The sequence below is a fragment of the Pangasianodon hypophthalmus genome, chromosome 17 (assembly GCF_027358585.1).
Source record: "Pangasianodon hypophthalmus isolate fPanHyp1 chromosome 17, fPanHyp1.pri, whole genome shotgun sequence".
Classification (NCBI taxonomy): domain Eukaryota; kingdom Metazoa; phylum Chordata; class Actinopteri; order Siluriformes; family Pangasiidae; genus Pangasianodon; species Pangasianodon hypophthalmus.
The window spans coordinates 2847739-2863163 of NC_069726.1; the positions used below are offsets into that span (position 1 = coordinate 2847739).

Consider the following 15425-nt stretch of genomic DNA (forward strand, 5'->3'; position numbering starts at 1 on the left):
CCCATGGAGTGTAACTGATTTCTCAGATTTCTCTAGAGATAATTTGACTACAGACGCAGCAATTTTTTTTTTGTGCACACCTTGATTATTTCCTTATATTAGTTTGTCAAATCTGTTGAACAACATATAAAGAAAGTTACGAAGGTTTAAGATAAATTTTAAAAATTCAAATCGACATCACTGTAACATAGTTTTTTGTAACTATGTTTAAAAATCTAAACATAGATTTTTAAACAGGGAAAATTTTATGAAATTCTGAAGTGGAGTATTGGAGTGGAGTATTTCTAAACAGCCTTCTTCTAGTGCTTGTTGAATTTGTATAAAAAAAGTAAAAGAAAAAAAAGTAGGTTGACTAAGGCTGTGACAAGAGATGATTGTGCCAAAGCAGTAAGGAGAAGTGTTTTCGGTCAATCTGCATTTTCTTTTCATGCTGCTTCCTATTGATTTAAATGATGTGAAAACCATGGGTTTATTTTTTAAAAATTGAAATATGTATGCTGGAATATCATCACATGATTAAAGTGCTCACATACAGTAAATTAGTGTTGTGTCATTGATTGTGTCAAGTGTTTTTTAGTGTTCTTTGTGTTATGTGTTTGTTTATTTGTTATATAGCAATGTTTTTTTATTGCTGATTTGTGGATTTATTTTGTGGATTTATGTTCTTTTTTTTTCTTTTTTTTTTTTAAATCATCAACCTGAAAAACCTGAAAGAAATCTTTATTTCTATTTGTTCTCACAACCATTTGACTTTCCTTTTTAGTTCTACTACAACCCTAAAATAAAGCAACTTGAAAGACCAGAACTGTGAAACTTGTAATTGTTGTGTAGCAACACAAGACAAAGGATTTACACACCCGAGTCGTACATACTTCCAAGGTCAGGGTAAGCATCTGTTTTGGTAGCAGCACTCAAGATGAGGGTGAGACCTGGGGGCAGCATCTGGGCTAGATTAAGACGACCGTCATGGGAAGTTGTAGCGAAGAGAAGGTTCGGAAATAGTCTGTGCTAATGATCGAAGGGGTGTGAGTGCCATAGGTGAAACCTCATTCGTGTCCAATGTCTGTTGTTTTTTTTTTACCTGGGGCTTCAAGGCTAATCTAACTAACAAGTAACGGTAAACTATGTGAGCCAGAATCTCGCCTATAAATGCATACCTGCACATTGTAAATATCCACCTCAAACCACATCCACTTCTTCAGTGATGTCACAAAAACTTCTCTAGGTAAATGATCACTCCCAGGATCACCTTTTATCTCTGGGCAGTTTGGTATGACTCCACCCCCTTTAGGCCCCGCCTCAAAAAGTTTGATGGTGGATCTGTAGTGGAAATCTGCAATCTCTGCAGAAAATATAATTCAATATATACATTATCTGGCCAAACGTATGTGGACACCTGACCGTAACACCCATATGTGGTCCTTCCCCAAACTGTTGCCACAAAGTTGGTAATATGCAATTGTATAGAATGTCTTTGTATGCTGTTGCATTAAGATTTCTTTTCACTGGAACTAAGAGGTCCAGACCTGTTCCAGCATGACAATGCCCCTGTGCACAAAGCGAGCTCCATGAAGACATGGTGTGTGAAGGTTGGAGTGGAAGAACTCGAGTGTCCTGCACAGAGCCCTGACCTCAACCCCACTGAACACCTTTGGGATGAACTGGAACACCGACTGCACCCCAGACATCCTCACCCACATCAGCGCCTGATCTCACTAATGCTCTTGTAGCTGAATGAACACAAATCCCCACAGCCACGCTCCAACATCTAGTGGAAAGCTTCCCAGAAGAAGTAGAGGTTATTATAACAGCAAAGGGAGGACCAGCTCAGTATTAATACCCATGGTTTTTGATTGGGATGTTCAAAACGCAAGTGTCCACATACTTTTGGCCATATAGTGAATATATAAAATGGTGAAATCTTTCTGATTACACAATGAAATGAAATGAAATATATTTAAATACCAAACAAGGTATTTAAGAAGAATATTTTGGGTGAGATAAACATCATCATTACTTGTTAGCTATATTAGCCTTAACTTAAGAAACGAACTTCAGACAGTTAACAATGTCTTGGCTGATTTGCATCACAGAACAAAGATAAATGCTAAATGAATTAAATTCTCTTTCTCTCAGTTAAGATAATTGTAACTTGACAATACTTTTAGGAAACTGGGTCAACGTAAGTTCAAAGTTTCACCAGTATGTGATCGTACTGAACTGTTCTAAGTCACATCCTGCTCAAATCAGCCTGCATGAGCTGAGATACTGTGCTTAAAGAATGAATGGCTTATCACACATTGATTTTTCTGCTGTCGACTATGGGCGAAGTTCAAAGAGACATCTGTTCACATCCACTTCTCGCCACAGTCTCGCAAAAGCTCTTAATCACATATACTAACCCGATTCTTATAATCCTACTTACTAACCACACGCCACAACTTATTCCACAGTAATAACACAGTGAGTGCAAGCTATAATCACATGCCATATAAACACACTCTTTTATTACAAATCGGCATTCACAAAATTCCCATCATCTATTTATTTAGGAAAAAATATGCAGTGATACTAAAAAAGTCTTATAATCATGTAAAGAAAATCTGTGACACAAAGATGATTTTAAAATAATTAAATGAACATTTTCCTAAATATCAAATGAGCAGGGAATAAAACATCACAAGGTGAAATTTTTTTTATAGAAAAATAATCTACTGGATAGTGTGAGGAGTTACTGTTACCAACCCAAGGTTGACTATTTTCCTATAACAGCACACACCAAAGTGTTTTATTCCTCTTATACTTCAGCAGTTTTCCTATTTTTACAATTCTTATTTTATTTGTTAAAGAACGACACATCATGAATTCTTTTATCCATTTATAGCTACATTTAATGTTGTGGAAAGTCCAACGAAACAAGTTAGTTCCTGGTCTTACTTACGTTATCACAGCTATAAACAGTCATTCCCTCATCAACCTCTATTTTTCTCTCTCGTGAAGTTACTTAGACCAAAAAAAAACTCCAAAACAAACAAACAAAAAAAAAACAGTTTATCTTGTTACCGAGAAACCATAAAGAGTAATCCTGAAGACTTTCCCATGTTGGAAAACTTAAAGTTACAGTTTTACCTCTGACCGTTACAAAGCACTGATACTGGAGACTCCTTCCACAAATGTCCTCTTACAGAAAACTGAAACATATCAATGATTATACCTTTTTCTTTGTTAAATAACAAGTTTATTGCTAGACTCGGATTATATAGCTCATTTGCCATACAAGTCCCTATAAATGAGCCATTACTATAGAAATGATAATAATATATTACAAGTGCATTAATATAAACCTGTGATTTTCAGCTGTATTACAGTCAGAGCTGCTGTTATAGAAAATAAATCAAGGCTTTTTGACCAATCAGATTTGACAATTCAACAGCGCTGTGGTATAAATTACTATAAATAGCAGTAAACAGTACAAAACTAAATCAAATACTTGGTGTATCGGTTCTCTCAGGTAAAATGTCATGCGTTTTTATAATGGAAGCAGACATCTTGGAGAACCTGCCACAGTTCTTCTGGAAGATTTGCCTCATGGACTTGTGTTTCTGCAGGTAAAACCAGACAGCCTCAATGTTTTTTTGTTTTTTTTTATCTGTAAAGTGTTCTATTATTAAATATCCGCATTTCTTTAAAGGGATACAAAATATTTCTCTGTAATCCTAACTTTTTCCCGAAAATAATTTTTGGACAGAAGACAAACGCTTATATATGAGACAGAATTTATTTTGAAGAATTTGCACTCTACTTTAGCTATTATATACAGCGATTTTAGTATTAAATCACAGCACTAACTGAAAAAAATAAAAAAAGTCTAGGAAAACAGATGAGAGTAAAGCAGTGGCTCTGTGTCTGTCCTGGGATTTGAACTTTAAAGCTGAAGCTGTTATTGTGTAAAAGTCATAGTGCAGTGAACCAGCATGAGGTTACAGACTAGTTATGACCATGTAACTATAATACTAACTTACACTATATTATCAAAAGTATTCGGTCACCCATCCAAATGATCAGAATCAGGTGTCCTAATCACTTGGCCTGGCCACAGGTGTATAAAATCAAGCACTTAGGCATGCAGGCAAACATTTGTGAAAGAATGGGCCGCTCTCAGGAGCTCAGTGAATTCCAGCGTGGAACTGTCATAGGATGCCACCTGTGCAACAAATCCAGTCGTGAAATTTCCTCGCTCCTAAATATTCCACAGTCAACTGTCAGCTTTATCATAACAAAATGGAAGAGTTTGGGAACAACAGCAACTCAGCCACGAAGTGGTAGGCCACGTAAACTGACGGAGAGGGGTCAGCGGATGCTGAAGCGCATAGTGCAAAGAGGTCGTCGACTTTCTTCACAGTCAATTGCTACAGAGCTCCAAACTTCATGTGACCTTCAGATTAGCCCAAGTACAGTACGCAGAGAGCTTCATGGAATGGGTTTCCATGGCTGAGCAGCTGCATCCAAGCCACATATCACCAAGTACAATGCAAAGCGTCGGATGCAGTGGTGTTAAGCTGGACTCTAGAGCAGTGGAGACGCGTTCTCTGGAGTGATGAATCACGCTTTTCCATTTGGCAATCTGATGGACGAGTCTGGGTTTGGAGGTTGCCAGGAGAACGGTACATTTCGGACTGCATTGTGCCGAGTGTGAAATTTGGTGGAGGAGGAATTATGGTGTGGGGTTGTTTTTCAGGAGTTGGGCTTGGCCCCTTAGTTCCAGTGAAAGGAACTTTGAATGCTTCAGGATACCAAAACATTTTGGACAATTCCATGCTCCCAACCTTGTGGGAACAGTTTGGAGCGGGCCCCTTCCTCTTCCAACATGACTGTGCACCAGAGCACAAAGCAAGGTCCATAAAGACATGGATGACAGAGTTTGATGTGGATGAACTTGACTGGCCTGCACAGAGTCCTGACCTGAACCCGATAGAACACCTTTGGGATGAATTAGAGCGGAGACTGAGAGCGAGGCCTTCTCGACCAACATCAGTGTGTGACCTCACCAATGCGCTTTTGGAAGAATGGTCAAAAATTCCTATAAACACAACAGCCTTCCCAGAAGAGTTGAAGCTGTAATAGCTGCAAAAGGTGGACCGACATCATATTGAACCCTATGGGTTAGGAATGGGATGGCACTTAAGTTCATATGTGAGTCAAGGCAGGTGACCAAATACTTTTGGTAATATAGTGTATTACAATGTTTTAAGTTACACATAGATGCATTATAAGTGTGTATTATATAATACTAGTGAGACAGCTCTGTATTAAAGAATTATATACAGAATGATGTAGCTGTGAACCCAATGTGTGGAACATAAAAGCGGGAGAAACAGGTGTCACAAACAATTTTTTATTGGCTCGCTTTAATCAAACAATACACAGAGATACATCTATAAACAATGATCTGAAAGAAACTGTACATTTGTAGTTGCACGTGTATATTGCTACTGCTGGTACGAGTGCTGTACAGTTTGCCAGATCTTACACTCGATCATCGGACCGGCCTGAAAAGGTGGCCAAGCTTTAGCATGTCCATGCATTTTAGCTTTGCCAAGGATTCAATCTTGACCACATCCGGACAAGGTACCATTACACGCTGCATATAAAGTCAAAGATCGTTTCACAGCTGCTATATAGATCTATTGTGGCGCTATCACAGGAAAGACAACAAATCAAAACACGTGATGATGCACAGGCCTGACATGGAGAGCTCCAGTACTACAAAGTAGGTTTATTAAGCATAATTGGTACAAGAATTAACATACAGAACACAGCTTACAAACGTCCTAAGTAATCTGCCTCATTATAAACAAGAAAACGATGAGTGATTCGCACCCCTCCCCGCTGCGCACACATACATAACAGGTTACACACATTCAAACAAACAAAAAAAAAAATCCCTCATTGAGCCAATGGAATGTTAGTCATTTGGGCAAGTTGTCCATCTGTCTTTGTAAACGCCATGCGCAATGTGTGTGTGTATGTGTGTGTGTGTATGTGCCCATGGCGTAACTCCTTCCCACTGTGAAAAGAGGAACTGACAGACAATAACTGTTCTGGATGTACAAATGTGGCATGGGATGAAATCCCCCTCAAAATGCATTGTAGCTTTCATAAAAAATGTGTCTCTACAATCAAACTACTAAAAAAACTGCCTTTAGAAAATAGTAGATAAAAATATTCCCCTGAATTGTACAAGAAGAGAGGTACAGGGAGCACTGGTTCGAGACAAGATGTTATTCTGCTGCGTCGTCCTTCTTCTCCGTCTCTTCTGTTGCTGGTGCCTGAAAGAACAAAATACGCAAGTATTACACCTGATTCTTTCTTTTTTTTTTTTTAAAGCAAAGTATTCTCATCAAATATTACAGGCTTACCTCATCATCGGCCTTTGCCTCGCCATTCTCGGCAGGGACTTCCTCTTTCTTCTCCTCGTCCTTGGGCTTGTCCTCCTTGGGCTCCTTGGTCTTTTTGGGTTTGGCAGGTGCCTTCTGCAAAGAGCATGTCATTACTGATTAATAAACCATCAGTCTAGGTACCTTAACAAGGACATAAAACAAACAGACAAGCTTGTTTTTACCTTTGCCTTTGGCTTCGGCTCTGCCTTAGGAGGTGCCGGTTTCTGCAAATCAAACACAAACATGAGTTTTGTGTAAAAACTTTTTTTTATGACAAATCAGCTTAGGTGTGTCATCGCTCATCAGGCGAGTACTTACGTTTACCAATCTCGCCGATCTCCTTTTGGGCTGAAAAATAACAACAGAACATGTGAACTTGTGTCGTCACAATTTTGAGTAGTTAAAATAACGTTCGCCTTATGTTAAAAAAACAAAAACAAAAAACATCAACGCAACTTACCTCACTGGCTTCGGTGTCATTGTTCGCCTGAAACACAAAGAACTCTGAATCAGTTTAGAAGAAAAACATAAAGACGCTTTTGTTCATGAAAATGCCAAACCCAAGAACTGAACACTGTAACAATGTAAATAGTTATTTTAATAAGTATAAATGCCAAAAACAAGAACTTAATGGCGAATGTGTTGGCCAGTCAGCAAACGCCGCCCCACCCCCTTCTTTATAAAAAAAAAAAAAAACTAATGTTGATCTCAAAAGCCCGCCATTTTCTTGACGCTGTGCGCTGATTGGCTGTCTGTGTGCGCACGAGGGAGAAGGAGGGAACTATGAGCCCCGCCCCCCTTCCACACTGATCTATTCAGCAACGTTGACGATTTAATTAAAGATATACGTTTAAAATGGCGTTTGGAAACCAATTCTGATTTTTTTTTCGAGCTTTTTTTCTTACTGATAAGACATATTGGAAGAGTTTAGGGTCGTTATAAAGAGAAAGGAAACGCTAGAAAACAACGGAGTCGCTGCGGTGTGAGAGATTCGCCATTTTTACAGCCACAGATTTGCACGAATCCACAGCTATGGCGACGAAGTGCACCGACTCCAAGCACACCACTACATCTACACAAGCACGAGTGACTCCCAGAGAACCTCAATACACACCTCTGTTGTACATTTCATGTGTTTTTCGGGTAAAGAAACGGTCGTGGAGATCATGCCACTAACCTCTGAGCTTTTCTTGGAGGAACATTTACAAGAAGACCTTTTTCCAAAACAGAAGGATCGAGTTTTTTTTTTCCTCTTTAAAACCCAAAACACATCCAAACAAAGATTCTGGATACGTTAGAAAAACAAAACGACTTACAAATGCATGCATTTTTTTTAAAAACGTGCATTTAGCCTGTGCTTATGGAGAGAAAACTGAAAAGTAGAGATCGCCTCAGTTACACCCCTTTGTCTAGATCCATGTATCCAGGGCTACTTCGTCCATTTGTAAACAGTGAGCATGAAAATAATCTGCTTGAGGAAAAAAAAAATGAAAAAATCACCCTCGTTTACTAATGTTTTGCTAAACCAGGAATGCATGCACTCGTGTAACGGATTAAGAAGGAAAATCTCAGTCTGTGCACACTGAAAGGAAGCGCATCACAAATCAAAACATTAAAAAATGTGCAACAAAATGAATGCACAGTGGAACCTCAGTTCCCACACTGCAAAAACACAGCATTAGCACTCCAGTGCATGCTTTTAAATACCATGCACTGATGCACATTTTGCATATTTACACATTAAAACACAGATCAAAGAGAATTCCAACTCACACACACACACACTCACACACACTACTTACTTTGCTCCTTTTGGGCATGGCTGGTTTTGAGGTGTTATTTAAACACAAAAAAGATAGGAATAGGCTGCAAGGAGGGGAAAAAAAGTATGCAAGCCAAAGAGACTAAAAATAGCTAACAACAGTGCTTAGTTAGCTCGATAAAAAAGACACACAGGTTTCAGCGCAGGAAGACGTTAACGTCCCATCGAAACACAAACTAGCTCAAACCGGATTGGATTCTCCCCCCTTCTTTCCCCCCTATTCACTTCATCATCACAGCACCGAGCTAATGACCACGCCTCCTATCCGCCTCGCGCACTCATCTGATTGGTGTTCGTAGTCGATCGCGACGCCTCTCTCTGCCTCGCGCGGGAGCTGATTGGCTCCCCAGGGCGACAATACGATTTCAAATCATAGCAACGTACCTGTGTGGGTGCTCGTGTGTGCCAATCAATGGAGTGGTATTTGGTTCAGCAGTGACTCGTGTGTTTAAAAAAAATACAAATCCGGTTATGTCGAATTGATATGTTTTTTTCCTGTGTAAATCTAAACATTGTTCTAAAATGTAGTGTAATTATATGTTAGGTGTCTAACGGATATGAAGTCGGGGTTAAAAATAAGCAGAAAGGTGACAGGAGTGCAGGCGAGTTGTGTTGAGCTGCTGGGACCAAAATGGCGACTGTTTTGTGTGAAACAATTTACAGTGTCTTTTTTTTTTAAACCTCGTGTTATGTAATTTCTCATGTTACATATGAGGAAATGGCTCTCAATGCCTTTGACGTTGCTCTCTCTGCTCATTTTTTATTTTTTTTTGAAATAGATGAAGTATGCTGGTTTCAGAAGACTTATTTACTTCTGAATAGAGAGGGAATTGCTGTACAAGATCCAAAATGGAGTCCCAATTAGTCCAAAAAAAATCACCTCAGGCTCTAATATGGAAAATATTTCACTGAATAATCTAGACTGTCATGGGTTGAAATCAGCCTAGTGATAAAATAAAAGTGTGTTTCACAGTTTGTGGTGGATAAAATTGAATAAAATGTTTGAGGTCAGTGTGAAGTGGTGAAAGGGAACGAACGAACAAACGCGTGTTTGCCTGTTTTTCAGAAGTGAGAGCTGATATTTGTGAGCAGAATTGTATAATTTCTGCTAGGTGTTGGTGAAATTAAAAAAAAAAAAAAAACACTTCATAAAAACGCTTGTAATTAATCAGTTACCACACATTAACTGCATAATATATTTATAATGACCATTTATTACAGTGCACAATCTTATGTAAATATAGCAACTCATTAGTATTGAACACATGATTTATTTTATTTATTTTTTTTATGTTAATCCAGGTTTACACTAAGATTTTTGGCCAGATTTTGCTGTCACAGACAAAAATCACACATCGTAAAAGAGTAAAAGAGCTGCCTTGGAACACGTAATGTGATGCTCACTGGTGGCTGATTTAGTGCTACTGCTACCAAAGACAGCTGACAACAAAGTTCTGACAGTTTCAGGTTTTAGGCTGACACAAAAGTCACGGGACAGCTACAAATATGGTCATGATGTCAAAACGTAAACTCTGAACTAATTAATATAAAACATTCACATTAATTGATACACCGTTACCAGCTTATATGTCTGGCCCGTCGTACAGCGAGTTGCAATGCTACCATGCATGCTAATCGACAGAAAAATATCTTTATTACTTCCTTTACACAGCCACAAACAGCTCCAAACTCCTCTTTTCACCTTTTAAATCATGTTTTCTCTAAGCATATCACAAATACTGTTATACCAGGGACTTGTTTCTGTTTGTCCAAGCCCATTTTCTGCACAAACCTGAACGGAGAACGCATGTTGTCGCATCGCATATCGTGTTATAGAATTCGGGTAAGTTTTTATCGGGATCATCTCATACAGTGAGACAAGTAATCATCTTAAAAGACTATTGTAATTGCACAGTTGCACTAAAAGTAGGAGGTCTTACATGCCAGTAGCTACACATAACATAAAAGCCCCTCAAGACACATTCTTTAACCATAGGCTTAAATCTGTAAATTTTCATGAATCTTTGCTTTGGGTAAGCCTTCATGAAGTCATGCATGCTGATGAGTCCATAAACGCAATCCAAACTTGTAGAAGGGAATTTTAGGAACAGTTTGTCCACTGGGACATTGTGCTTTTCCCCTCCCCCACGGCCCTCATATGGCTTTCTTTAGGCCCAACTTTCAGGCGGGAAAACATTGGCTCCTGTTGCTGTTTCCTTCAGCGGTGTGTATGCACACACACACACAGGATTGTGGATTGGGGGGCTGTGGGAGTGGCAGTTGGGTTTCAGATAACACAGTGAGCTCAGGGGCCCCTCTGGCACAACAGCTGCCCATTGCCGTCCCCTCCATCTCCACACCACAGAGGAAACAACGAGGCTCAATTACAAACTGCAACACTCGCAGACATGTGAGGCTTGAGTGCATGCACACTGCAACATTCATGTGCCATCCACAGGAAAGAAAGTGTGCACAAAAATGCTGTACTTTTAGCTATACTGTGTTGTATTCCATGTTTCTTCCGTTGTCTGACAAGCTGAATACATACGTAGCCATCTAAAAAAAAATGGGCTTTTTAGGGAAAAGTGAATTTTAATATATTTGTGTATATATTTTTATATTTAATATATAACATTATTTATTATTTTTCATTAGCTACTTAAATTTTGTATAATTTAAATACTTTTAACAATAAAAGTATTGTGGTTTACTTCCAACTTTAAATGATCATTTATTTTATTATTATCACAAGAATTTGTCGGCAATTTTGTATTATTTAAAATATTTATTATTTTGTTATGTATATTAAAATCCTGTATATTTTTCCTTTTTATAGGACATATTTTTTTCAATTATTTTTCATTAGTTGTTTAATTCTATCTTGTTATATTTGATTTTTTGTTTTAATTATTTCTAAAATGTAAAATTATTGAAATGAAAAATTAAGTCGTTACACAACCAAAGATCACAAGTAAGCAACAACCAAAAATGAATAACTAAACAGAAGACAAGTTCTGGGAGTTCCTGCTTCCCAATTCTGAGTTAAGTTATGACTTCCTGTAGTATTCCTGATGAACCCTGATTAGATCAGCCTCTTGCTGAAGGTATTCATTTTAACAAGTACGCCATAGAGGGGGTGGACTTCCATTTGGACATCATTCTCCTGCCACCACCATTTGTAGATCTCACCTCTTCTGTATGTTTATTCAGCCTGTTAGTGTTCTGTTTTATTGCACCCCAGCACACTACAGTGTAGTAAATAACACTTGTTACAACAGAACATATGGGACGACTTCCCACATGAAGGACCTGAGCCTCCTCAGAAAAGTATTGTTCTCTAGGTCATGGATTTTCACCTTTTTGCATCCGGAGACCCCTTTCACTGTAAAGCATTTGGTGCAGGCCTCTTTATGTTCACATCTGAAATGTATTTTTTATCAACATAATTCAAGTGAAAAAATTTAAAATAGGTACATTAGACAAATATGTACTGTAATTTGGACTTTTTTCCTCAAAAAAAATAGCGTTTTTTCTGTAGCATGCGTTTTTCGTAAAGAAGGGAAAAAGACAGAGGCACCGGACAGAAAGACTGTTTAAGGCTGCTGTAATGTAAGTGATAACAGGAACTAACTTGTTTCGTGGAAGTTCCACAACATTAACTGTAACTAAACTGATAAAAAAATAAAAAGCTCACGTCATTCTTTAATTCATTAAAAAATAATCATGGGAAAAATTGCCATGGTAAAAGAGGAATAAAACACTTTGGGATGCTCTGTACAGGAAAATAATCAGCTTTGGGGTGCCTCATCATCTTTTATTCCTTACGTGAACTATAGTTCCTATAAGAACTATGACAGTAGTTTACAGTGAGTTTAACCTCCATTATACATCATGTATAATAAAGTATAGACTACACTATATATAATGTGTATTCAGTCAGCCTAATGTAGCCTATGTAAATCTTTTTTTCCCACGAGTCGTTGAATTAATGATTGATCAGATGTGTGACATTTTTTTTTGTATGTGATCACAATGAGGTTCATTCTTTACTTTAGACTTGCCATACATCTGCCCCGGTGACAGATTAGATCAAAGAAGAGGTTTGTCGGGGTAGGGGGTGGGATTTGAGGGACTCGTAAAATAATTAATTGTAATTGTATTGTAAAATTTCAATGGAAATTGTGGGTTCATATGAGAATCCAAGGTTATTCCAGCAATTTATCTACAGTAATACTACAATAATACTGTGCAGAAGTCTTAGGCACATGTAAAGAAATTCCGTAAGCAAAGATGCCTTGATGAATGAAATTAAATGTTTTATACATAAAAAAAAAACTACTATAAAGAGCAGAAACTATACCAAGTCAGTCTTTGGCATGACAACCCTTTGCTTTAAAAATAAAAAAAAAGCGTCTCAGATACACTACATACAGTTTTACGAGAACTTTGGTAAGTTTTTCTAAGCATCATGGAGAACCTGCCACCGTTCTTCTGGAGTCTTTGCCACACTTGCTTCTTTTTTTGCAGCCTGCATTACATTTTTTTTGTCTGAAATGTGGTCTGGTATATTATATGTTACTTTCTTTACTGACGTACAGGTTTTCCTGTAAAATCGTAATTTTTTATAGACAAAATAAAGCTTGTATATCTAAAATGTGATTTTTTTTCACCAAACAAACATCTAATATAAAATTTTAATAAAAAAAATATTAGGGTGCTTAAGACATGAGCACAGTACCGTACATTTAGAGAAACCATTTATAAGGTTCTTAAGTCTATTTCTAGAAATTCGTACTAATTTCAAGCTTGAAATTATTCTCTTGGCATACAGTTTTACTTAGTATTTCAAGCATTTCAGTACTATCTTTGTATCTTTGCATTTCAATACTAAGTTTGAAATGAGTAAATTTGCCTGTATTCAAGATATTTTACTTGCTAATTTTTTTTTTTTGCCATTGATGAATACACTTGAAGAATGTTCAGCTGTGATGGAATGCTTCAGTGCGTTTACAACATGATGACTGATTTAACGGCTTACTAACAAGTCACTAGAACCTGAAGGCCTGATTAAACATGATCTATGGATAATTAGTCGACGGTTGACTGACTTTTGTAGTCAAGTGTATTGTTTCGGTACACATTTCCTACACACACAATAGGTGTGATTAAGCCTAACAATTTAGCCCTAATAAATACAACAATAGAATTATAAACACAAAATAATTCTAATGAGTCTTTGGGAGAGAACTGGTTTAATGGAGTAAATGAAAGTGTGTAGTGTAAAGGCCAGATGTAAGCGTGTCATTAGGGAGATTCCCTTCTGCAACAATACAGTTGTCTATATGGTTTTTCTGTAGGACTTCCTAGGCAACACAATGCTGCTGTTGTGTTTGAGACAGCCATTTTAGCTCTGTCCACTCCCACTCCCTCAGGTCAAAGGTCACAGCAGTCATCTATTAGGAGGCCATTTGAATATGGTGCGGTGACGTAGATTTTATGGTTTATCTATACAGAACAAAGGCAGTGCAATAAAGTAATGGGATATTTTACTGCTTTCTTATACAGGGTTAATGATATATGCTAGGCATTTTTCAATAGTAGCTTGAAGAAAACAAGAAAATAAAGCCGATAGATCAGAACTTGACCCATAGAGAGACCTTGTGTGTGCATGTGTGGCTATTAAAACCACTAGAGGGCAACAAATGCTAAGCCTTATTAGTATAAAAGTCCCACATGTCATTTCTTTGGGCCTCATGCATAATATAAATGTTCAGCCTCTTACATAACTACTGCAAAGTCATAAAGGAACAGTTCGGCCAAAAATCCAATGTATAAAATGTTCCCCTTTATTCAGCCAAGACATGCTTGGCATCTGAATTTAGCCAGTTTAGTTTTGCGTAGGAGCAGGTATAATGTATCTTAAATCTTTAAATAAATATCTGCCTCAAACCACATCCAGTTCTTCCCTGATGGCACACATTTAATCTATAAATAAGAAGAAAACTAAATGGAACGGCCATCTTGGACAGTGTCTTTAGTTCAGTTTGTCTTCAGCCTGGCCTGGTATCACTCCGCCCCCATTACCCCTGCGCCAGACCCCGCCCCCCAAAGTTTGAAAGTGAAAAATTGTAGCGAAAAGCAATGCAAATAATAATAATAATAATAATAATAATAATAATAATAATAATGTAGTTCTACTTTAAACTTTAAATGTGTAAATAATGGACTATTATTTTAACAATTTGCTTTAGACTGCAGAGCTTTATGTTTTTTTGGGTGACATAGACTTCCATTATTGGTTAGCTACATTAGCCTTGGAGCTCTAATGCACAACTAATGAAGCAAATGTCATTACCAAACATGTCTTAATTGTGTGGATACACTGGTGTGGTAAAATGTGTGTAAATTTGATTTTTGAGAATTTAGACTGTACAGTTTTGCTGTCACAGATAAAAATCGCACATTGTAAAAGAATTCTTTCATCGTGACTTGAATAATGTGATGATTTAGTATCATTGCTCAAAGACAGCTTATCTAAAAGCAGTAGGAAGACACGAACCTCACAGGACAGCTACAGATACTTTAGTGGGGATGGCGAAATGTAAATGAACTATGCCAATGGACAGAAACTATCCTTATAATCTCAAGCTCACTTTGAATAGTTTATTTGAGGCCGTCTGTCAATGATTGATGACATAAGCAGAACGTAATAATTTTCTTTAATCACAGGTCTATCATTAGAGGATTTTTCGTTATGGAATTCAAACAGGATTTTATTGGTGTGACAAGTAATAATCTTAAAAGGCACAAAAATATCACACAGTGTCTGTAATTCTGTATTTCATATAGAAAAAGTAACATGGATAGATTTCTGATATGAAAACTGAAGCAGGTCCTCATGTATGACGTGCTCCAGAGTTGTGTTTCGACCTTGCATTTCCGTCCACTGCTGACTCTAATCAAAGGTGTGAGCCGTCGTCTCACGGCTGTTCACCGTGGGGAGGAGTTCACACTTTATCTTCCTCGCGTCCTCCCACCTGCTCTCTTCCTGTAGATGGAGCCCAAACCACTATAGTAACACATATAATCCACACTATCACCTTTTGATCTGCATCCAAACACTGCACAGCACGACATCTCCTGTTGTCGAGAAGCTGAGAAGA

At 37.7% G+C, this 15425-nt stretch overlaps 1 protein-coding gene across 1 annotated transcript; it reads right to left on the minus strand.

Annotated features, from left to right (window-relative positions):
• Positions 1 to 5381: 5381 nt before the first annotated feature.
• On the minus strand, positions 5382 to 8467 carry si:ch73-1a9.3 (non-histone chromosomal protein HMG-like). The gene is made up of 6 exons (XM_026943988.3): positions 8243 to 8467; positions 6901 to 6927; positions 6759 to 6788; positions 6623 to 6664; positions 6420 to 6533; positions 5382 to 6329 (listed from the first exon to the last, which is right to left on the minus strand). The coding sequence occupies exons 1-6, from the start codon at positions 8258 to 8260 to the stop codon at positions 6282 to 6284; spliced, it is 279 nt and encodes a 92-aa protein (XP_026799789.1). The 5' UTR covers positions 8261 to 8467; the 3' UTR covers positions 5382 to 6281.
• Positions 8468 to 15425: the final 6958 nt, after the last annotated feature.